Below are 25,447 nucleotides of genomic sequence, written 5' to 3' on the forward strand. Positions count from 1 at the left end.
CTTGTTATGCTCTGTTTCACTCATCCATGCCTTGGAGTTTGCTCTTACTTGGCAAGAAATTTGTCTAAGGCAAAAATCGCTCTGGTCCCTGACTGAGGGACAGGAGCGAACTTGGGCATTTGGGTCCCTTGTGGATGTTTGGTAATCTTCAATTTGTCTTCAACGAGTTCATTTCACCTCCTTTCTTGCCTTCAAACATAAAACTTGCTTGATCTTTGCCTAAGACATGCCTTATGAAGAATTTCGCTCTGGTCCCTGGGAGAGGGACGGGAGCTACAATGGATTTCGCCCTGGTCCCTGACTGAGGGATAGGAGCGATCTTGGCATTCTGGTCCACTTTTCTTCATCTTTGTGCCTTCAAATTATATTCATCTGGTAAAATGCACTCCCTTGGATCTCTCCAAATCGTCAAGTTGTTAAAATCCTGCAAGGACACAGCAATGTCTGATTTTAAGCTTCGGTCCTTCACTGAGGGACAGGAGCGATTTTGCTTCCTGAGGCATTTCCGTGTTCGTGAAATTCTTCAATTTATATTCAACGGAAAGATCACGCCTTTCTTTATTACTTCCAATTCGAAATTCATCTTGACCCTACAGGGACAGTAAGATTTTTGAAAACGAGCTCCGGTCCTTCACTGAGGGACAGGAGCGATTTTGCTCCTACAGGCCAAAATATCATGATTTCACGAGTTTAATCACTTCACAAGGCAAAAACAAATCATTCCCATGCCCAGGATCAGAAATCAAAAAACTCAAAATTTGGTCAAAATTACTCAATTGAATAAAATTCACATTTCATCATTCATACTTAGACAAATTTAGACTCTTCATTCAAAAATCCAATTGAAAATAGACCAACTCACTTAGCCACTGGCGAATTCACTTTATTCACTTTATTCAAAATTGCATCCTGCGAGAGGAAGCTTCAAAAAAGCTCTCAAGACTGACTGGACTCTGGCCTGAAAACGTCAAAACGGGAACCCTAAGGCTTGACCCTAAATCCAGACAACTGACAAACTACCAAAACCCTAAAAAAAGCAGAGCGAAAGGCGAGCAAAAACGAGCAAAAAGAGGGGGTCCCCATTTAAATGGGGCGATGTGTGAAATGGTCACAACAGACCCCCACTTTGTTTGCCCTCTCGGGTAAACGGTTAAATGCAAAAAGTAAATGCACAGAACATAATGGAAATACATTAAATAACCAGTCTCTATATTAATTCCACAGTCCATGTACAATAAGTGCTTATAACATTACATCTGACACAACTAACATGATCCTTTCTAAGAAAAGGTACACAATATATAATACCCGAAGGGGTGCGACACAACCGTCGCGACTCCAACTACCTACCCGTCGGCCAACTAACTGACTGCCGTAACTCATTATTACCGACGACAACATAAACATAATATAACAACATAACATAATGATTATTCCCGTCAACATCATCCCCCCCAAGAAAAGAAGTCGACTCCGACGACTTAATACAAAATAGAGATGAACGGTAGGAACTACTGACGCCAGTCGGGCCCGGATCTTATACACTTGTTGCATCCTCGCCTGAAAACCCTTTTCTGCTACCGTCCAATGCTCAAGTGTGGAATTCACCAATATTGCTTCCTTTGCCATCACAGTCCTCCTGTGCTTAACCCAAACTTGTCTGCAAAACACGTTTTTCAATCTCAGCTTCCACCAACTGCTACTCAATTGATACTATCTCCCTAGCCAATTTGTCCTCGATAGCCACCCGTGCTGCTCTCCCAGCATCCAACTCCTGGGTACGCTGAACTAAGTCTCACGCGACTATTGCCTCCAACCTGGTGGTCAGCTCCTCCCGAGCCCTCTGTACATCCACCAAGGCAACCTCACGTCCAGCCGAGACATACTCCGAGTTCCTCAAAGCGTACCAGTCATGCCTGGAGGTGGCCACAATCCGCTGGCACAAATGCTAGGAGACACCTCAAATCCTCCATCACACTCCCCAAAGGCCAAAAACTGAACTGAAGAACTCCCTGGTGTCATACAACTGCGCAGACCTGCAATGCCTTCCCTCAAACTTTGTTTGTTCCCAACCTCCAAATCCGTCTCCCTCTACGGCTTATGGCTTCCCTACCAATGCTTAGCTGCAGGCTTCTTTCTCACAATACGGAAAACCACAACACTTCCCGTGGTCTTCTGTAGCTCAAAATAAACTGGGGGTCTGGGGGCAACGCCCCCAACGGGGTCGAGGGCAGCGCCCCCGCGGGGTCGAGGGGCAGTGCCCCTCACGGGGTCCTGGGGCAACGCCCCAGGTGCACTCCCTGTCGCAGTACAGGGCGAGGTCGAGAGGCAACGCCCCCGCCGCCAACACCAATTTACAACCTTCAGAACCCCATGAAAGTCCATGGCGCGCATCATTTCAGTGATATTTTAAGATGCCAAAAACCCTTCTTTTCCACTCTGAATTTCCAGTGTCCTGGCTTCAAACTCCAGCGAATCATTTTAAATCTGGCCATCGTCGTTTTTTTTTGTTTTTTTTTTGGCACTGTAATTTCCCCGATGGCATCCCGGCCATACAACCTTCCTATACGGTCAACAACAGCACTGGCACCTCCAATCGTGCGGCTGCTTGGTCTACCTGTGGCGGTCGTTTTGCCCTTACGTGGCTGTGTGGATTGTGCGGGCTTGGTCTCTTTTTTTCTTTTTCCTTTTGCAGCTGTTGTGCGTTGGTGTGCATAACCCTTGCTGTGCGTGTTGATCGGGCCGTGCGGTGCGTGGTCGGGCTGTGCGGTGTGCGGTGGTGGGTTCATGTCTCGGCAACAACCTTCGGTGGCTCCCACCGCACGGTGTAACCGCCGCACGATGGTGTCACCGTCGGTGCTTCCACCGCACAATGGTTCCACCGCACGGTGGTGTCACCGTCGGTGGTTCCACCGCACGGTGGTGTCACCGTCGGTGGTTCCACCGCACGGTGGTGTCACCTTGGTCCCACCGTACGGTGGCCATTTTCCCTTTTTCTTTCTTTCTTTTTTTTTTGACCGTACGGTGGCTGTTGTACGGCCGTGCGATTTTTTTCAAAAATTTTTAAATAAATTTTTGATCGTACGGTCGCCTGTCATACGACCGTACGTTTCTTTCTTTCTTCCAACCGTACTGTCATCTGTCGTACGGCCCCGTACGGTGGTGTTTTTTTTTCACAATTTTTTTTCCTGCCGTGCAGTTAATTGTCTCGTACGACCGTACGGTGTGTGTTTTTTTTTTGTTTTTTTTTAAAGTTGTCTAGAGAGTCTTCGGCTTGAGTCCCCTGTCTCTGGGATCGCTCTTCATCCTTCTCGGTTTTCCTCGCCCAAAAGTCTCCTGCTTTTGTCCCGTGCCTCTCGAGTCACTTGCCCGGCCTCTTAGGTCCCCTTCCATCCTCTCGGGTCCCCCTCCGGGCTCTCGGGTGTCTGTCCGGCCTCTCGGGTCCCCTGCAGGCTTCGCGTGGTAGGGTTTCAATTTGTACCCGTTGGTGGCCAATCTATTTTCAATGGCCATCAGAAGACCTGGAACCACAAATTCTATAGGGACCACGACCTCCTTCCCGTACATAAGAAGAAGAAGAATAATAAAGATTTTGAAGACTGCGGTCTTCCATACAAGGTTCCAATCATTGCCAACACTCTTCGGATTATCTACGTTGCCAGGGTTTGGGGCGTCTCCCTTCCAATATTCTTTGTATTCCGGCAAGTACACCTCTGTTGGTTGCTCTGGTTCCTCTACTTCGAGCCTGCAGCTTTGGAACATTTCATAATCCTCCATTTGCCAGTGGAAGAGCCCGTTAAGTGAGCATACCTCATCTTCAAAACATCCCTCCAATTCGAGCACCCCTTCACTGTTCAGCTCCATCGCGTTCTTGCCCTTTCTTTCATCGGGACCCCCTTCCCCTTTATTAGAGTCCTCTGAGTCTGAGTCGGAAGAGGCGAGCTCTTCGCCAACATCTTGGGTGTGTAGGTCAATGGTATATTTCCGCCCTCCCTTCTCCATGGAAAGTGTATTTTTCTTCCAGTTGTGGTTTACCCTCGCATTGATCAACCACGCTCTCCCCAGGATGGCGTCATAGCCTTTCTTCTTCGAGGGAATAACCACGAAATCTAACAAGAATGGTTGCGTACCAATTGTCACTTGCTGGGCCATCAACAGGCCGAGTGGCTTAATGCCGTGTTGGTCCGCTCCCACCAGGTTGAATGTGGGTGGCCATAGGGTGGGCTTCCCCAGCCGCTTCCATGTTTCTTCTGGAAGTACATTCACCCTAGATCCCCCGTCCACAATGGTGTCCTTCAGAATGGTCCCACGAATACCCATTTCTACCACATCTGGGTGTCTACCACTGCTCAAGGCTAGTAACATCGGGTCAGTCGAAGGGCTGACGAAAACCTCCACCTATGGTGTACTCTTCAAAACGGTGGCGGGAACCCCTACCTGTGGTACACTCAACGATGCGATGGCAGGAACCCGTACCTGTGGTGCACTCAACGCTGCGGTGCTTTGCACATTGGTGAGGATGGCAGTCCTCAATTGTGGCATAGAGTCTAGAAGGTCTTTTACCTTTATCGACACCTCCATCTGCAAGATTTGCCCAATGATGTTATTTTCCGCTTCCGTACGGGATGATGTACTCGCCACCTCGTTGTCCCGTTGTTCGGTCATCATCTCACGTTCAATATTGGCCTTTGCCTCCCGTAATCTCTCCTTGTCCGTACGGGGGTCGGGATAAGTGGCTTTTTTCGTCTGGGCGCGGGTGATCACCAGTACTTCTTTCTCACCAGTCTTCTCAACCTTCTCAATGTTGAGGAGATTAACCCCTGCCTGCGGGCAATTTGCGTCCTCATGGTCGCCTGGCCCACACCAACGGCAGAGGTGCTGAGGGGTGGCTTCCTTCGTGCAATCACGGGCGAAGTGCCCCCACTGATTACAGGCCCTACATTGGATAATTGGTCGGCCCTTGGCGTCATACTGGATACGGCTTCCGTTATTGTTATTGTTGCTATTCCTTCCACCGCCGTGTCTGTTGTCCCGGTATCCTCCAGATGATGCCGTTGTGTTAGTATGTTGGCCGGTACCCACTGGTGCGGATGTTGTGGCCTGCTCCGTGAACAACACCTAGTTCATTTGCGTACTTCGGGTTTTCATGTTGTATGGGCACTCCTTGGTGGAGTGTCCCATCACTTGGCAAATCTCGCAAAATGCCTTCTTTTGGCAAGTACCCTTTGTGTGCCCTTCCTCTTTGCACTCAGTGCACCATATGTCCTCTTCGTTCCGACCCGTGCTTCTCATTATTTTGAATTCTTTTCTCATTCGCTCCATATCTTTCTGGAGCGCTTGCACCCGTTTGCCAGCCTCGTCGTCGCTGCTGCTTTCCTGTGAAGAGTCATTGTCCTCGGATGAGGATTTATTACTTTTCTTCTTCTTTGATGTTTTGTGTTCGCTCTCCAGGTCCATCGCCCTATTATAAGCGTCGTCATATGACGTCGGGGGTACAATTTTCATCTTCCTCCGTAGGGAGGATTTCAACCCTTCAATGAACCATCGTTTCTTCAATCCATCTGTGGGTTGGCTTTCCATTTTACCCAAGAGTTCTTTCAGCCTCCGACTATATGCCCGTACTGTCTCCCTGGTACCTTGTTTGGTACTGTATATCTCCGTTACAATTTCATTGTCATCATGGAGCAACCGAAACTCCCCCGTGAATTCCTTCTGTAGATTGGCCCACGTGGCCACTTTTTGCTTGTCCACATCAGAGTTCCAATCTATGGCAACTCCTCGTAACGTGGCTGGGAACTGCTGTACCCAATCATCCTGGTCTGTTACTCCACTGGCGGACCAAATGGTTTCACATGTACGGCAGTGTCGTAAGGGGTCTTCCTTGCCCTCCCCTGTGAACTTTGGCAATTTTTGTTTACTCGCCATCCCACCGCTAGGTCTCGCTCCTCTAATTCCTTGTGTGCTTGTACCTGGCAATCCTCTACCTCCTCCAACTGAACCTCCACTCGTGGGTCCTCCGGAAAAAGTTGCTGACACCGAACCAAACAAATTGCCTCCCATACGGTACCCTTGTGCTCCCTCGGCACCTTCGGTCATACCGTCACCTTTCGTTGTCTCCCTCCGGTTGTCCTCTGAAATGGAAAAATTCTTTAGCAAATCTCTGGTAGCGTCGATCAGGTTTAGACTTCGCCTTGTTTGTTCCACCAACTCTTCGCGGCTTCTTACCCTACGGTGGTATTCTGGCCAACTGTAGAGTTCTCTTTCGGCACCCTCCGTGACTCCTTCTGGCAGCCCTACAACAGTGTAGACAGTGTAGTTCTCTCCGTCCGTGACACCTCCTGGGTTCCCTTCGGGCAACCCCTCGGTCGGTCGTCCCTCGGCAAGCTGCCTTAGCCTACGCCTTCGTTCTATCTGCTGTCTGAGATTCAACGCGGTTTGTGCCACTTCCCATTTGTCACTCTGTATCTTTTTATTTTTGTCCTTGTTTAGTCTATTGGGCATAAGTCACTTCCATACACAACAAACACACGCCATGTACACAAAAAAACTTTTATTATTTTTATTTTTATTTTGCCTTTCGGCCACAATTTATATCAGCAGTGTGTCGAGATTATTACAAGGTTCAATTTCCTCCTAGCCTAGCGCCATCTCGTTCTGTTTCCCGTCGGCTGTTCTCTTCGTAGCGTTGTAGGATTTGTTGTCGTCGCTCTTCCTGGGCAATCTCCTCCAGGCAGGCCTATTGTGCCAACGATGCCTGTGCAAGCAACCGGGGGAGGTGGTTCATTAACCGGTTTACTGCCGGGCTAACCTCCAGCGCTGTCCACACGGGGCGTGGTGGGATTTCTGCCTCCGCTGCTTCTCGTCGAACGTATGTCTGAATGGCTACCTGGAGCAAAATTGAAAATTCTCGCGTTGCTGTGTCTTCTCCTGTGTAAAGTTCTGTCCGCGCGTCGTCGGCCTCCAGGTTTACTTCACCAACGGGTAGGCCCATTGTGTCTGTGCGCCATCCGTGTCTTCCGTTCCCGAGTACGTCTAGGCAGCGGCGCCAAATGTTTACCCTCTCGGGTAAACGGTTAAATGCAGAAAGTAAATGCACAGAACATAATGGAAATACATTAAATAACCAGTCTCTATATTAATTCCACAGTCCATGTACAATAAGTGCTTATAACATTACATCTGACACGACTATGCACAGAACATAATGGAAATACATTAAATAACCAGTCTCTATATTAATTCCACAGTCCATGTACAATAAGTGCTTATAACATTACATCTGACACGACTAACATGATCCTTTCGAAGAAAAGGTACGCAATATATAATACCCGAAGGGGTGCGACACAACCGTCGCGACTCCAACTACCTACCCGTCGGCCAACTAACTGACTGTCGTAACTCATTATTACCGACGACAACATAAACATAATATAACAACATAACATAATGATTATTCCCGTCAACACACTTTTTTTTGCCTTCTAGGGTAGTAGTATGGGCCTTTTGCTATTAACCTTTGCATTGGAAGGGTATAGTTGGTCAAGAGGTCAAAAGTCAGGAGGATAGTCCTTCTTGTGAGGGGAGAAATGAAGTGGTAAATGAATGGAGGAGCCCTTTATATCAAACCTAGTCAACATTACAGTGTTTCCTTCATCATCCAAATGATTTGAGCGTACTTCAATGACATGTGAGATCCAGGAGTAAAATTTGACTAAGTATGCTAAAATTTTGTTTGCTCCAGTTTAGGAGCGAATTTTGCTTCCATTGCTCCCCTTTAGGAGTGAAATCTCTCTCTAGGCTCCCCAAATCATCTAGAATCCCTTCTAATAATCATGAAATGTCTTAATTTGGGCAATGAATACAATGCAGGATCAATGACCTTGAACTGAGATAGTTGAGGAGGCAATTTCCTTTGCTCCCTAGTTGGAGCGAAATCCTCTTCTATTGCCCCTACCTTGGAGAGATGTAGATTTCCTGAGCATATTTGGGGGAAATGAGTAAGTTTTAAAGCCTCTAGCATCATTTTGATCGTAGAAGAAGCCAAGAGCATCATTATTTTTGGTTAAGGAATGGAGGGAAGATGACAAATTTGGGTCACTTCCATTGCTCCTTCACAGGAGCGAAATTCACTTCCATTGCTCTCCTTTGAGAGCGAATTTCCCTTCCATTGCCTTTAGTTGAGGGCTAAATCACATTCAAAGCAAGCATAGAGGTCTTTTGAGGCATGAAAGCTAAACCCAAGGAGTGAGCTAATAAGATTGAGATAGAAGATGCATTTTGAAGTCACTTCCATTGTTCAAGACTGAGGGTGAAAATCATTTCCATTGCTCCCTAGTTGGAGCCAAATCCACTTCCTTTGCCCTTGGTTGGGAGCAAATTCACTTCTAGAGCCTCACTTGAGCATGATTCAATGTATTTAAGTTGATGGAATGAAAATTGATGGGTGAAAGGGAGTTGAATTTCAAATTGGAGGCCATTTCCATTGCTCCTCAGTAGGAGCAAATTTCACTTCCATTGCCCTTTAGATAGGAGCGAAATTCTCTCTAATCCTTTCCGTAAGGCTAATTTGACACATCTACACACTAGGAAGGCAAAATCACAAGGTCTAAGTTCATGCAAAGGCAAGGAATTGGTAAAACCTAGCTAAGAGGTGAGTTTGAGGCCTACTTCCTTTGCTCTCTGACAAGAGAGAACATCTCTTCCATTGCTCCTTGTTGGGAGTGAAATTGCCTTCCTTTGCCTGAGTATAGGAGCGAAATTGCTTATAGATCCTTTCTTAAGGTTGATTTGATGCACTTGAAGTAATGAAAGGCAAAATTTGATTAAGTGTGAGAGAATTTCCTTTGCTTCCTGATTGGAGCAAAATTTACTTCCATTGCTCCTCAATGGGAGCGAAATTTGCTTCCTTTGCTCTTGGTTGAGAGCGAAATTCCTCCTAAGGCCTTCTTTGGATTCAATTTGACACATTTTCATGCATGAATGGCTAAAGAACTTAAGGTTTGAGTTGATAAATGAAAGTAGGGGGATGAAATTGAGCTAAGTGTCCAACTTGCAATGACTTCCTTTGCCCCCTGATTGGAGCGAAATGTTCAGCCATTGCTACTCATTAGGAGCAAATTTCACTTATATTGCCTCTATCATGGAGCAAAATCATCTCCAAGACGTTTGGTGGAGTAAATCTGACAAAGCTGCATATGAAGAGATGAATTGATGAATGAAGAGCAAAATTTGGCTAAGTACTAAAAAATTTCCATTGCTCCTTGTTAGGAGCGAATTCTTGTTCCTTTGCTCCTCGTTGAGAGCGAAATGCTCTTCCTTTGCTCATGAATAGGAGCGAAGTTGATTCCAAGGGTCTCCTTAAGGTTATTTTGAGCTATTTTCACCCATGGATGACTAGAACCTAGAGTTTGAGTTGATAAAGTGGAGATATTGAATGAAATCTTGACTAAATGGTTACTTCCATTGCTTCTTGAGTGGAGTGAAATTGCCTTCCATTTCCCTTCTTTGAGAGCAAAAATCATCCCAAGGCAATTTTGATGACAATTTCAAGCATTTCACATGGAAGAGATGGCGATTTTGAGACATGAGAGGTGGAAATCTAGCTTAATAATTGAATTTGATGAATTTCCATTGCCTTGATCTTGAAGCAAAAATCACTTCCTTTGCCACTTTGGAGGAGTGAATTTCCCTTTTGCTCATTGAAAGAGATGCATATGCCAAAATTTGCTAAGTGTTGGAAAATTTCCGTTGCTCCCATTTTGGAGCGAAAATTACTTCTTTTGCCCCTTGAGAAGAGCGAAATCACCTACCTTTATTTCTTCATTGGAGCGAATTCCCTCCTAGGCATTCTTTAATGATGGTTTGAAGCAGTTTTACACAAGGAGGATGAGAAATTTGAAGCATGATTGATAAAAAGTTACAAGTTGATGAAAAGGCAGCAAAGAATGGGTTGAATGATGATTTGAAATTGACTTCCTTTGCACCTTGGTTGGAGCAAACTTTAAATCCTTTGCTCCCTTGAAGGAGCGAACTTCCCTCCATTGCATTCTAAAAGGGGAGTTAATGAACTTTGACACAAACCTTGGGCATTTCCTATGTTTCACCTTGCATGGCATGAACAAGTGAAGAGATCAATTGGTAGAGAAGTGATGGGATGATGCTGAACTTCCTTTGCTCCTCATAAGGAGCGAACTTGGTCCCCGTTGCTCCAACTTCCATTGCCTATCCTTAGGAGCGACCTTCTCTCTAAATGCACTCATCAAACCTGCAACACATAGAAAATCAGAGACTATGTCAAATTAAGAGATTATAAAGGTTATATATCATGTGTGTTTGATGCTCATTTGTTTGTTTTGCAAGAGGTGAAGAAAGAAATCAAAGGGATCAGGTTGGAGGAGGATCGAAACAAGTGCCCTAAGGAGGAAATTTCAACATCAAGGTCAAGATCCAAGGAAGATGTCTTCAAGAAGAAAACTTCATCGGCAAGCACAAGGGTATCCAGGAAGGTGACTACACAAGAAGGATTCACCTACACAAGGACATGATCCACAACACTAATAGCATGAAGAGAATCACAAAGAAAGAGTTTCCAAAAGAGTGAAGAAGCAGCTATGACGTCAAGGGTTCATTCCAAGGCAGTCACAAGATCCAAAACTAAGAGGAAGTCAACATCTACACCTTGCACCTCCATGATCGAGACATTCAAGAGGATAGTTTCAAAAGAGTTAATCAAAGTTAGAAAATCATCATCATCACTGCTGAAGCTAGATAATGTTGAGTATCAAGAAATGTTATTCAATACTCATTCATGATGATCTACCAAGTCTACAAGTGCAAGTTGAGGTGGTGTTGTTGGCAGTGGGCCAGCGTCCCTCGCGGGGACTCGCGACATGGTTTAACAGCCTCCTATGGATTCTATAAGTCTAGTGGTCGTATCGGGCATTGATAGGTCAATCTTTTGGTGCAACGGCAACCCTAGCTTGTAACAAATGGTATCAGAGCTTGGTCACAGGTTTGAATCACGCAGGCCACAGCGAGTGACGCGGGGAGGGGGATTGTTGGCAATGGGCCAGCGTCCCTCGCGAGGATTCGTGACATGGTTTAACAACCTCCTATGGATTCTATAAGTCTAGTGGTTGTATCAGGCATTGACAGGTCGATCTTTTGGTGCAACGGCAACCCTAGCTTGTAACAGGCATCCTAGTTACCACTAACCAATTAGAGGAGTTCCACATCAGCATGTTCGGATTCTATGATAACCCTCGACTGTATCACATGATGTAAATCTTACCATCATAGAAATTTGCTCTTTATTTTTGCATTCGTTAAACCCTATTAAGATTATTACCAGCAATAAATGTATGAATGTATTAATAATAATTAAATAAATCTATGCAAAGGTTAAAAGAATATATCAAAAATGATAATAGTATATATTAATAAGTTCATTAGAAATATATTAAATGAAGAAATAAATTATTAAATAATGTTACTATGTTAAATGAAGAAATAAATTATTAAATAATGTTAATATATTAACTGAAGAAATAAATTATTAAATGATGTTAATATATTAAATGAAGTAATAATAATAATGATATATTAGTAAGTTCATTGAATAAAGAAATAATTAGAATAATGTTAATGTATTAACCCAGTTATGTTCCACCCCACGGGAAGTGGTGGGACGGGAGTCGCAACCCTGGGGCTGCGACCACCGTCACACCCCTTCCTACAGAAGGGACCCCCTGGTGAGACGCAACCCCTCCCTGCCACGAGTACAAATAAGACTGCCTGCGGGCACTTAAGAGGGGGGGAGAATAAGGGAGAAGGAGGAACGAAGGCTGCGCCAACCTAGGCTACGGGAAAGGTGAGACATTAACACTTACGCCATGGGTATATATATTTGTGTGGACGTGTGTGCCACACACACACACACACACACACACACACACACACACATATATATATATATATAGGATAAATCTGTCATATGTAGTGTAACCAATCTCTCTGACAGAATTATATTGTTATTATAATATTGTCTTATATATATATGTGTGTGTGTGTGTGTGTGTGTGTGCACACACATATATATATGTATATATCAGCAATATACTTGTTCATGTAGAATCAATGATAGGAATTAAGAAGTATGTAAAGGCAGACATAAATTATAATTTAATAGTAATGGAAATGTAAATTGTTATGAAATGCCTTATGCTGGGCATTAATGGATGACAATAATTTGGCTATGTGGTGGAGACTAATGGGAATAATCCCCTTAGCCTAATTTGGGATTATGATAATCCCTAGTAGGCAGTATATACTGAGTACTCATATGCATATATATTAAAGGCTTGGGTGTAGGAAGCCTCACCCAAGACGAGACGGATCTTGCCAGTCCTCTCTGGTAGGCTTGGATGGTAAGATGTATCATCCAAGACAGGAATTGATCATATGATAATCTTCCTTGGTAGGCTTGGATGTACGATGCTACATCCAAGACGGGAATCGAATTATCCATCGACTTCCCTAGTAAGGCTTGGAACCATAATGGATTCCAAGAAGAGTTTTGGGATAGCACTTCATGGGAAGACGGTCATTACAACCCACCTATGGACATATCCCAATACTTCACCCGTATCCTTTTTATTACTTAAGAATTAAGATTTGTTTAATTAAGTAATTGAAGTTTAATTGCAATTTAGATTAGTAAATGTATATTTTGCTGCATTCTAACAGTCTGTTTTGCAAGAAAGTGACCTATAATTAGTAGGGACATTACAGTGGTATCAGAGCATAATCCTGCCATCCTCTGGAAGGGAGACTTAGTTTATGATCACATATCAGAGGAAGAAAGGTACGAAAGTAATGGCCGATCAATTAGCCAAACAACTTAAGACTTTCATGGAGCAAACCAATGAGAAATTCGAAAGAATGAGCCAATTAATCCTCCAAAGTACAAACAGCAACAACAGAGATATTCCAAACCCTAGAAGAGAGACACACTCTAATCATGTCGATAATGAACGATCTCCTCAAAGTTCTAGACAAACAATTCCCGAATTCCTTCCAGGAGAAGAACATACGGGAAACGAAGAGGAGCAAGCCACACTTGGGGTGGAAGAAATCGCCCAAATTTATTCTAGATTGGAGCCGGAAGTTCAGAGGGTTGTTTCCTTCAGAGACTTCTGTGACTCCAAGACTAATGAAGGTAGAAAGAGGAAGCATATGGGTAAAGACCTCAAAGCTAAAGTTAACAAAATGTCCCTACCATGCTTTGATGGGTCAGGGAAGGATATCGCCCAAGCTTGGGTCCAAAAACTAGATACATACCTTTCATACAGCCCCATGAACGAAGGAGATGCTATTAAGTTTGCTATACTCCACTTAACCGGAGCAGCCCATAATTGGTGGCATAATGGTCTCATTACCCTAAGCCACAAGAATATCTCCACCTATAATGAGTATACTCAAAAACTCATCAACCAGTTTGATCAAAAGAACTTAGAATGGTACTTCCAAGAGTTAACCCACCTTAAGCAATCAGGAACCATTGAAGACTATATCGACCAATTCCAAAACCTATCAGTAATGGTCCCCGACCTATCCCAGAGAAGGCTTACTTACATGTTTTTAGAAGGCTTGAAAGACTCTATTAAAAACTTTGTAAAACCCTTGGAACCACAAAACTTAGTGGAGGCCATTAAGAAAACTAGGATGGTGGAATATAATGCCCCCAAGAACATCCCATCCAAAACACCGCATAGGAATGAGGGACCCAAGAGGGACCACCGAGAGAGGCCCTGCTACTTTTACAAAAAACCTTGGAGTATAATTCACCGTAAAGAGAGAGAGGAACTCATGGAGAACGGGTTATGTTTCAAATGCAAGGCCCCGTGGGGGAAGGGCCGCGAATGTAAAAGAGGACAGTTAAATAACACAAAAGAAATACGGGATGAGGAAAGACCCTATAAAAGGGTCAGGTTTGAAGGCCACGAGTTAGGTACTTTGGCAGTCATCACTCAAGGAAATGAGAATAGATGCTTCAAACTCAAAGGGATAATCAAAGGACAAAAGGTAATCACCTTGGTAGACACAGGAGCCTCACACAATTTCATTAGCAAACATTTAGCAGCAAAGAGAAGGTTAAAAACTCAAGAGTTTGAAGGTTTTGAAGTGATCATGGGCAACGGAGTCATAGACAGGTGTACTAAAATTATACCTCAATTGGAAGTCATCTTGGGGGGACATACAATTAAGAGGAACTTCTTTGTGGTGAATTTAGAGAACGACATCATTTTGGGAATGCCATGGATAAACTCATTGGACCGGTTCACCATGGACAGTCCAAATAGGGAGATATGCTTCCAAAATGAAGGGAGAGAAATAACCTTAAAAGGAATTCCCAATGGCTCTCCAAAGATAGTATCATGTAATAAAAAGGAAAAAATCCTTAGGCATGATCAAGGAGAGTGGGTCACCCAATGTATGGTCTTGGATAAATCTCCGACCGAAGATCGAACCATTCATAGAGATATTCAACCCATCCTTAAGAGACACAAAAAAGTCTTCGAAGACATTCCCCCAAGTTTACCCCCAAAAAGGGGATTTGAACACTCCATTGAGTTAGAAGAAGGAGCAAAACCCGTCATTACAACTCCTTACCGCCACCCCCACAAATTCAAAGAGGAGATTGAAAAAACCATAAAAGAGTTGTTAGAAATGGGGCATATCCAACCAAGCAGCAGCCCCTTTGCTTCCTTAGTGGTATTGGTCAAGAAGAAAGACAAGACGATGAGAATGTGCACAGATTACAGGGCCCTGAATAAGAAGACTATAAAAAACAGATACACTATTCCGAGAATTGACGAATTAATGGATGAACTACACGGAGCAAGATATTTCTCTAAAATCGATCTAAGGTCAAGATACCATCAGATTAGAATGAGGGAAGAGGATATTCCCAAAACAGCATTCAAATGTCATTATGGGCATTTTGAGTTTTTGGTCCTACCCTTTGGTCTCACTAATGCCCCGGCCACCTTCCAGTCATGCATGAATCATACGTTCAGGCAACAATTGAGGAAATTTCTACTAACATTCTTTGATGATATACTCATTTACAGTAAGACATGGGAAGAACATCTCCAGCACATTAAGGATGTATTAAATAATTTTGAGACCGAATCATTATATGCCAAAGTCTCAAAGTGCGAATTTGGGATGAAAGAAATCATCTACCTAGGACACAATAATAGTGAGGTCGGAGTGATTGTTGATGAAGAAAAGATCAAGGCCATCAAGGAATGGCCCACCCCTAGAACCTTAACACAATTAAGGGGATTTGTGGGGCTACGCAGCTACTATAGATGTTTTGTAAAAGGGTTCTCCAAGATTGCAGCACCCCTTCCTGATCTAACTAAGAAAGGGGCTTTCACATGGAATGACAGAGCCCAACAAGCTTTTGAACAACTTAAAATAACCATGAGCTCATGTCCAATATTGGTCATTCCCGACTTCTGTATACCTTTTGAACTACAATGTGATGCTTCCAGGGAGGGAATAGGGGCAGTCCTCATGCAAAAGAAACACCCCCTAGCCTTTGATAGCCATAAACTTACCGAAGCAGAAAGACACTACTCTATTTATGACAAAGAAATGCTAGCCATAATGCACGCCTTGGCCAAATTTTGCCAATACCTTGTCTGTGGGAAGTTTAGTGTGAAAACCGATCATAACAGTCTACGTTTCTTCTTGAGCCAAAAGGATCTTAATGATAGGCAACAAAAACGGGTGAGCAAAATACAAGCCTACGACTTTGATATAGAATATGTAAAGGGGTGAATAACGGGGCAGCAGATGCATTATCTTGAAGAGCCCACCTCAATATCCTTACCAACATCTCAAACGACTGGAAGGAATAAATCCTTAATGAATATGACCAAGATCCACAAGCAAAGGAAATTTTGAAGGGAAACCCTCCCAATGAAGATTTTAAAGTTAGGGGAGATCTCATCTTATACAAGGGAAGGGTATACTTGACCCCTCAAACCAAATTCAAAAGCAAAATCCTAAAGGAATTTCATGACAACCCCCTGGCAGGACATCGAGGATACCATAAAACTTATAAACACATTAGGGAGAAGTATGCATGGAAAGACCAAAAAAGAGATGTCCAAAAATATGTACAAGAGTGCCTAACCTGTCAACGCAATAAAACCGAACTCATCCACCCAGCTGGGTTGCTTCAACCATTACCTATTCCCAATCAAAAGTGGGAGAGCATTTCTATGGATTTCATAACAGGGTTGCCAAGGACACAAGGAAAGGATAGCATTTTTGTGGTGGTAGACAGACTCACGAAGTATGCCCATTTCCTTGCAGTTTCCACATAATACAAAGCCTGCCAAATAGCCGATCTATTCTTCAGGGAAGTTTTCAGACTCCACGGACTCCCTCACAATATTGTCAGTGACAGAGATAGCAAGTTTATTAGTCAATTCTGGCAAGAACTCTTCAGATTGGCAGGGGCAGTCTTGACCCCTAGTACCAGTTACCATCCTCAAACTGATGGGCAAACTGAAATAGTGAACAAATGGATAGAGGGCTACTTAAGGTATTATGTTACCGGGCAACAGACTGCTTGGGTTAAGTGGCTACACCTAGGAGAACGTTGTTACAACACAACACATCACATGTCAATAGGGATGAGTCCTTTCCAAGCCTTGTATGGCTATGAGGCCACAACTTTTGGGGAATTAATAACCCAAGAAAGCAGAGTACCAAAGGCACAAGACTTTGTTCAATAGAGTAGGGACATCATGAAGACCTTGAAAGAGAATTTACAACAAGCCCAAAATCAATAGAAGATCTATGCAAACAGGAAGCGTACGGAAAGGACGTTCAAGGCTGGAGATCTTGTGTTCTTGCGGTTACAACCATATAAACAATCTTCCATCAAGAAGAATGGGGCTGAAAAATTGAAACCCTGGTTCTATGGACCCTACAGGGTAATTCGAAGGATTGGGGAAGTAGCTTATGAAGTAGAACTCCCCAAAGACAGTAAAATACATAATGTGTTCCATGTCTCCCGACTTAAGAAGGTTCTCGGACAACACTCGGTTCCATGCAGTGAACTGCCTCCCCTAGATGATGAAGGGAAACTCACCTTGTACCCTGAGATCATTCTGGATACTCGGAAAAGGGAGCTTAGGAACCGGACCATTACCGAATACCTGATAAAATGGAGGAATCTCCCAAATGAGGATGCTACTTGGGAAAAAGAAGAAGATCTCAAAATGCTTGAGGACAAGCAAAATTGAGACGGAGGGACTGTGATAACCCTCTATTGTATCACATGATGTAAATCTTACCTTGGTATCATAGAAATTTACTCTTTATTTTTGCATTCCTTAAACCCTATTAAGATTATTACCAGCAATAAATGTATGAATGTATTAATAATAATTAAATAAATCTATGCAAAGGTTAAAAGAATATATCAATAATGATAATAGTATATATTAATAAGTTCATTAGAAATACATTAAATGAAGAAATAAATTATTAAATAATGTTAATATATTAAATGAAGAAATAAATTATTAAATGATGTTAATATATTAAATGAAGTAATAATAATAATGATATATTAGTAAGTTCATTGAATAAAGAAATAATTAGAATAATGTTAATGTATTAACCCAGTTATGTTCCACCCCACGGGAAGTGGTGGGACGGGAGTCGCAACCCTGGGGCTGCGACCACCGTCACACCCCTTCCTACGGAAGGGACCCCGTGGTGGGACACAACCCCTCCTTGCCACGGGTACAAATAAGATTGTCTGCAGGCACTTAAGAGGGGGGAAGAATAAGGGAGAAGGAGGAACGAAGGATGCGCCAGCCCAAGCTACGGGAAAGGTAAGACATTAACACTTATGCCATGGGCATATATATGTGTGTGGACGTGTGTGCCACACACACACACACACACACACATATATATATATATATTTAGGATAAATCTATCATATGTAGTGTAACCAATCTCTCTGACAAAATTATATTGTTATTATAATATAGTCTTATATATATATATGTGTGTGTGTGTGTGTGTGTGTGTGTGTGTGTGTGTGCATGTGTGTATACACACACATATATATATGTATATATCAGCAATATACTTGTTCATGTAGAATCAATGATAGGAATTAAGAAGTATGTAAAGGCAGACATAAATTATAATTTAATAGTAATGGAAATGTAAATTGTTATGAAATGTCTTATGTTGGGTGTTAATGGATGACAATAATTTGGCTATGTGATGGAGACTAATGGGAATAATCCCCTTAGCCTAATTCGGGATTATGATAATCCCTAGTAGGCAGTATATACTAAGTACTCATATGCATATATATTAAAGGCTTGGGTGTAGGAAGCCTCACCCAAGACGAGACAGATCTTGTCGGTCCTCTTTGGTAGGCTTGGATGGTAAGATGTATCATCCAAGACAGGAATTGATCATATGACGATATTCCTTGGTAGGCTTGGATGTAAGATGCTACATCCAAGACGGGAATCGAATTATCCATCGACTTCCCTGGTAAGGCTTGGAACCATAATGGATTCCAAGAAGAATTTTGGGATAGCACTTCATGGGAAGACAATCATTACAACCCACCTAAGGACATATCCCAATACTTCACCCGTATCCTTTTTATTATTTAAGAATTAAGATTTGTTTAATTAAGTAATTGAAGTTTAATTGCAATTTAGATTAGTAAATGTATATTTTGCTGCATTCTAACCGTCTGTTGGGTAGGAAAGTGACCTATAACTAGTAGGGACATTACAGATTCAATGAACCAAACTCATCATGTGGGGGCACGAACACCAATGTACCTACCCCCACTACCTATTGGTCAACTATTCCAAAGAGGACATGTGTCCAAACACTCCAATTATTTCATTGGCTAAGAAGAGTTTGTTGTAACAAACCCTAATTAGGGTTTCATTGTAAAATCTTGGTCATTGATTGGATTTGATCCTGGCCATTCATTGTAATGAGCTCTCTATATAAAGCTCAAGCTCTTCATTTGTAAAGGTTAATAGAATAGAAGAATAGAACAGTGTGTAGTCCAAGGATAGATAGATTAGAAGATAGAATAGAAGTTAGATTAGGAGAAGGCAAATATTGTTGCAAAAACCTCCTTGTAAAAAAACATATGATTTCAATGAATTTATGGTGAATTAATGTGTCATTTCAACAAGTTGCATGGTCTCTACTTCTCAATTCATTTGCTTTCATGTTGATTAGATTGAATGGAAGAATTTGATGAATGCATTTGAATCCGTACCACTAGCCTCTTGTTGATTGTAAGTGTGCCTTGCGTGGTAAATTGGAATGATATGAGCTTGACTTCAAATTGTTATATACCCATTGTTTACGCATTAACTTGAATGGTAATTAATGTTTGATGATAATGATTTGAACATATTTGAATTGCACCTTAGGAGATTGCACTGAGCTTGTGCCAAATTGTTTAGTTTGATGGTGAGACCTCGCCCAGTAGGATTCCATCGAATCATTCACTCTTCCCTTGCATTCTTAGGATTAGAATAAAATCCCTAAACCCCATGCCTTTTGCTCTTTCTTTATTCTCCAAGCAAATAGTTAGAATCTAAGTTCCAACGATTCAAGCATTCAACAATTCAACGTAAGTCCCCTTGTAATTCCAGCATAATCACATCAAACCAATGAGCTTATCCACACGTCGAGACCCGACATTTATGAACTTTGGAGTTGTCTCAAGTGATCTTTAAGCCAATCTTCAGCATTTGAGTAACTTTGTTCAAGAGGAGATAAGATACTTTTGGGTATTTTATTCTGTGTTTGTATGTGCATAAAAAACACATCAACAGGTATGCATATAGTGCCAAAAATAGAGACATTTTGGATTAAGTGTGGAAAGAAGTGGTGTGCCACTATTATGCTAGTGAAAACCATTGCACCCATCTCTCTTGATTATTGAAAGCTAAACATCATAGACAACCCTCCAAGCATTTATTGACCACCTCAATCAGTCCATATAATTCATGATGATATGATAAGCTACAAGCAATCTAAGTGCCCAAACATGAGAATAAGTTAGTCCAAAAATTGCTTGTAAGTTGTAAATATAGGATCACAATCACTTAGTATGATTTTGATGTTCTATGCAACTTATAAATGTTAGGCATAAAGGATATCGGTACAATACTTGCTAACACCAGGTGTGACAAAGCATAAAAATGTGCATATCTGGTGAGTCAATCCACAACAAACATGATGACATTTTTTCTACCAGACCTAGGCAAACTAGTGGTGAAATCCATGGATACCTCTTCATACCTTTGGCTTGGAATAGATAAAGGTTGCAAAATACCTAGACTCCTAATTGTCTCCATTTTTTTTGCTAGTATACCATGCATTCAGTCACAAATATCTAGACTAAGTTAGTTCCCTATGGGAGTAAACACATCCCCCTTGAGACCATCCCAAAAGATATCTTGCTTTATTCTATAATAATTCTTCAAAGACCCTAAATGCCCACTAACTAGAGAAGTATGTAGCTCTACCAAAACCTTAAACTTAAGGATTGAGTTCTTACATAGGTACAACCTGTCCTTGTACAATAGAGCATTTCCTTTCCATGCAATTTTTTTTGAAACAATTGAATCTTGTTAGATTTTTTGAATGAGACTTTGAGTAAACATGTCCTCCCATTCTTCTCATGCCTCATCCATCTAATCTACCTACAACACAAAAACAACATACAATTGTGATTGATGTTCCCCTTCTATATAAAGCATTAGCCATAACATTCTCCTTTCCTTTCTTGTATTGATCTCAAAGCCATTTTTCAGCATCTTTGAGACCCATTTTTGTTGTTCTTCAAGTGACAATCTTTGTTCCAAAAAGTATTTGAGACAGTCATGATTTATTTTTACCTTAAAGTATCTTCCCATTAGATAAGCTCTCATTTATTTTGATTGCATGTAGGATAGCTAGCTTCAACAAATTCTTATCTTTGATTTGGTGTCTCTTAAATGCTAAAGGCCTTCCCTCTTGCATGAGTACTACTCCTATGCCATGCCTAGAAGCGTCACATTCCACAACAAAGGTTCGCTATAAGTACTCGAGGGTCCTCGACATTTTGCATTCTACTATAGCCTTGATCCTATGAGAGTCCACCTTGACTCCCTCATGTGAAAGTGGAGCAATATGATCTAGGTACTCCACTAATTTGACTCCAAAAACACAATTGGATACTTTAGCATAAAGTTGATGTTATTCAAGCTAAAGTCTCAATTGTTTGATTGCATGTAGGATAGCCAACATTCCCTTTTCATAAACTAGTTTCAACATTTTCTTATTTGCATGAGTACTACTCCTATGCCATGCCCTTTGCATGAGTACTACTCATATGCCATGCCTAGATATATCACATTCCACAACGAAGATTTTAATCTAGGGTACTAGAACCAGAGTTGTGCACATGGTGATGGCTTCCTTTAGCTTCTCAATCCCCTTGGTGGTTACCTCATTCTATTAGAAGGAATCCTTCCTCAACAAGACTATGAGAGTGTTTCTATGCTGCCATATTTTTACAAATTAATGAAACCCTATAAGCACTTGAGGATCCTCGGCATTTTCTATTCTACAGTAGCGTTGATCTTGTGAGAGTTCAGCTTGACTCCCTCATGTGAAACAATATGATCTAGGTACTCCACATCTTTAAATCCAATAACACAGCTGGATAGTTTAGCATAAAGGTGATGTTTTTCAAGAATGTCCAAAACCTAATTCACATGTTGCAAGTGTTTTCGCAAAGTATTTCTATATATTAAGATGTCATCAAAAAATACCAAAAAAAATTCCATAGAAATGGCCTAAAGATAGAGCTCATCAAACTTTGAAATGTAGCTGGTGCATTTGTGAGGTCAAAAGGCATCACAAAAAATTTAGGGTGGCCCTCATGGGTTCAAACTATCTTATATATATCCTCATCTCTAATTCTAATTTGATAAATACAAGATCAAAGATCAAGTTTGATAAAATAAACATCACCATTTAGTAAGTATCTAATAAATCATCAATTACTAGAATTGGAAACTCATCTTTTATGGTGTGCTTGCCGATCTCTCTATAATCAGGACACTTTTGGCAAGTGTCATCTTTCTTGCACACCATTGCCACTAGAGAGGAGTAAGCACTCTAGCTATGCCAAATAATGCTTGCCTCTAGTACCTCTTGTACCATCTTCTCAATCTCACTTTGATATAAATATGGGTACTTGTAGGGTCTAAAGTTGGGCAATTGGCTACCTAGTACTACTTGAATGGCATGTTCATGATCTCTTTTAGGAGGCAATCCTTTTGGCATTTCTCTTAAAACTATTGGGTGCCTATCTACAACTACTTTCAAATCTAGAGGCATAGAAACATTTGACGAATTTTCCTTTGATGAAAACAATTAGACCACAAACCCATCAGCCCCCTTGTTAAGCATCTTTTGCATTTGATTGGAACTTACAATCTATGAAGACTTTGCATGCAACCCTTGCAATTTGACCGTCCTACCCTCTAAGTGAAAACGTGTGAATAGATCCTATAAGTTTATCTCAATTGTCCCCAATGTAGTGAGCCACTGGACTTCCAAAACAATGTATATTGCACCATAGAGATATCAAACATAAAGAAATATAATCGATATTCTCCCATGGAAAGCTTGATGATATGACATTTCCCCAAACAGCAATATCCCATTTGTACTCATAACCTAAAATTATAGAGGCAAATAGATAAAACAATTTAGATGAGCAACTAACTTCTTGTTGATGAACTTGTGAGTGCTTCCTAACTCTATCAAGACTCTTACTCTCTCTTTTTATAAGAAACTATAATGTCCCTTTTCAGAATCTTCACAAATATGCAACAAAAAAATTGTATCGATCGATGCAAAATGCAAACTGATACTATAACTTCTAGTAACCCAGCTGGAATCTTCTTATATCAGCTGAATACCCACAAGATACTGATGTAGATTCAAAACACGTAAATAAATATTTGGCAGTATAGAATATTTCAATATTAATGAACAGCAATAAAGAATTTTTAAGCTGCAATTAAAAAAAGAGTACAGCAAGTACAATATTGTACAGCTAACCATGGAGGAAGTATGGCAGTTAAGTAAACAAGTTGTGGAAGCTTTATGGCATATCAAGACATCCACCAATTCTCAAAACAAGTAAAGAAACAAATCATAAATAATTATTTTGATGCTTTCCAATATCAACAGGAAAGGGATCACTTGTCCTTCAACTCTTCATAAAATCAAACAATTTCAACCATTCAATTCTCAATCCAGTGGTTATTTTTACTTTAAATCAAGAGAATTTTCAAGTTGAAACTTTGATCTTGATGATCCTGAATTCAATTTGATTATTTAATTTTTAGTCTTCCCATCTTTTAACATATATTTCTAAGAGGTATCATAACTAAAGGAGGAATAGTGCAAGTAATGGAGGGAGAAATGTAATCCATTTAACTGGCTGATCAGGAGAGTTGTTAATAATTTTGCACATTTTTTATGGTATATGAATGGAAAATATTCTTAATCATTAATATAGTGAACCGAATTGTGATGATCAAAGTTGTAATGAGAAAAATATGTAAAAATATGACTATTATCTGCTGTCCCTAAAATATTTATAACAATCAATAAGACTTATTTTACTGAATCAAATCTTCAGTGCTGTCCATTGTTGTCATATTTTGTGACTAAAATTAAAAACTGTTAATAGAAATCACACAATGAACAATTTAACTCCATCTACTTTCTTGATTTAGAACTCTATATATGATCCTAAAGGGTTAAATATTGACCTTATTTTAGCCATACGATAATAAGAAAAATTTCCCCACTGTTGGCATGTTTCCTGAGGATGCTTGCTTGAGAAATACTTTCTTGCCCATTCCTATAAACAATGAAGCATACATCCCCAATCAGACTATAATTTATAGTAAGAGAGTAGCACACATTTGTGTATTGGATATTTGCACACTCCATACCTGCTTCTCTGCAGGCATTGAGTACACATCCCCAAATAAAGTAACTCTTGCATTTGCCAAGCCAGTCCACCCTGGAATCTGTATTAGTGACAAACAAAGATATTCTCCATCTCCATTTCAAACATCCTAAGACTTAGAGTACAGGATGCACTGGATTTGTAAGTACGACATACAACTTAAGAATACCTGAACCATTAATGTGCATCGTGCATCTGCAAGCACATTCCTTGTATGTATTCCAAGAGGTGAAAAGCAGAAAATAGGATCTGAAAATAACAGAAGGTAATCACATCATGTAAGCTTCTATTTTGGAAATGCTTTGTAACTGAAGATCCAGATGAACAAAATAAGAACTTGAACATGAGAATTAAATGATGTCTGCAATTAAGCATGTTTCTATTATTGTAAATTATTGTAACATCCTGAGAGATTCAACACCTTACGTCCATGATCATCAGGCACAAAATCAATCAAAGAACCAAATGGATAACCACGACGGCGGTGATGCATTTCAGACATGATGGTGCAAAGATGTCCATAATGTGCCTGCTCTTGAAGAGTTGCTAAAATCACTATTTATAACTTACAATATAATATGAATGAATAATTTAGATACCAAGGAAACAATTCTCCATATTTATAAATCCCCTAACCTGCTCCATTAAATTGCGCACAGCAACTGCAGGATGAGGAAGGTCATGAGCTCCAGTTGCACTTTGGACACCTCCTGATGATGGAGTACGGAACAGTCCTGCTCTAGTTCCTCCCCTAAAATTTGAAAACTCCGTAGCACCTTTCCAGACATCTGGCATAATTTTGGTTCCTACCTGCATATTTTCAATCAGAGAAGGATTTGGCAGAAACTATACTAAACAGAAAATTCAAGAGATATTTGTGCCCTAAGAATGATTTATTGATTGCAATCAGTGTAAGCAATGATCCATTGATTGCAATCAAAGTAAGATATATAATCAAAAACTGGTTTAAGCAAAGAATCCCATTTGGGAATCCAATGAGGACCTCAGTAAGCAAAACTTCTTTCTTTGAATTTTTAAGCATTGCATTGTGAACTTCCTTATTCGTGGTCAAGTTCAATTGACATTCCAACAAATTCATAATATCTATCAGATCATGCTAAGAAAATGCTTTATTGTCTAGAAAAATACTATTTCCTAGCCAAGAAGTCATGAGGACTAGTAGGTAAAAGTCAATTAAAATCAATTTTAAAAAGTTTATAAAGCAATGGATGCTAGGAAAAAAATTTAATTCTACCAATATGCACTTTAAATATGTATAAATATAGATGAATTCTAAGAATGGAGAATGAT

At 41.0% G+C, this 25,447-nt stretch overlaps 1 protein-coding gene across 3 annotated transcripts in view; it reads right to left on the bottom strand.

Annotated features, from left to right (window-relative positions):
- The window catches only part of LOC131041412 (glutamyl-tRNA reductase-binding protein, chloroplastic), a 146,437-nt gene that overhangs the window by 114,648 nt on the left and 6,342 nt on the right, over window positions 1–25,447 (bottom strand). For all 3 annotated transcript variants that reach the window (XM_057974487.1, XM_057974488.1, XM_057974486.1), the window contains exons 2-6: window positions 24,773–24,946; window positions 24,563–24,665; window positions 24,306–24,385; window positions 24,120–24,197; window positions 23,934–24,025 (exon numbers count right to left, since the gene is read on the bottom strand). In XM_057974487.1, coding sequence (XP_057830470.1) covers window positions 23,934–24,025; window positions 24,120–24,197; window positions 24,306–24,385; window positions 24,563–24,665; window positions 24,773–24,946 — 527 coding nt within the window. The remainder of the gene's footprint in view (window positions 1–23,933; window positions 24,026–24,119; window positions 24,198–24,305; window positions 24,386–24,562; window positions 24,666–24,772; window positions 24,947–25,447) is intronic.

This window comes from Cryptomeria japonica, chromosome 11 (assembly GCF_030272615.1).
Source record: "Cryptomeria japonica chromosome 11, Sugi_1.0, whole genome shotgun sequence".
Classification (NCBI taxonomy): domain Eukaryota; kingdom Viridiplantae; phylum Streptophyta; class Pinopsida; order Cupressales; family Cupressaceae; genus Cryptomeria; species Cryptomeria japonica.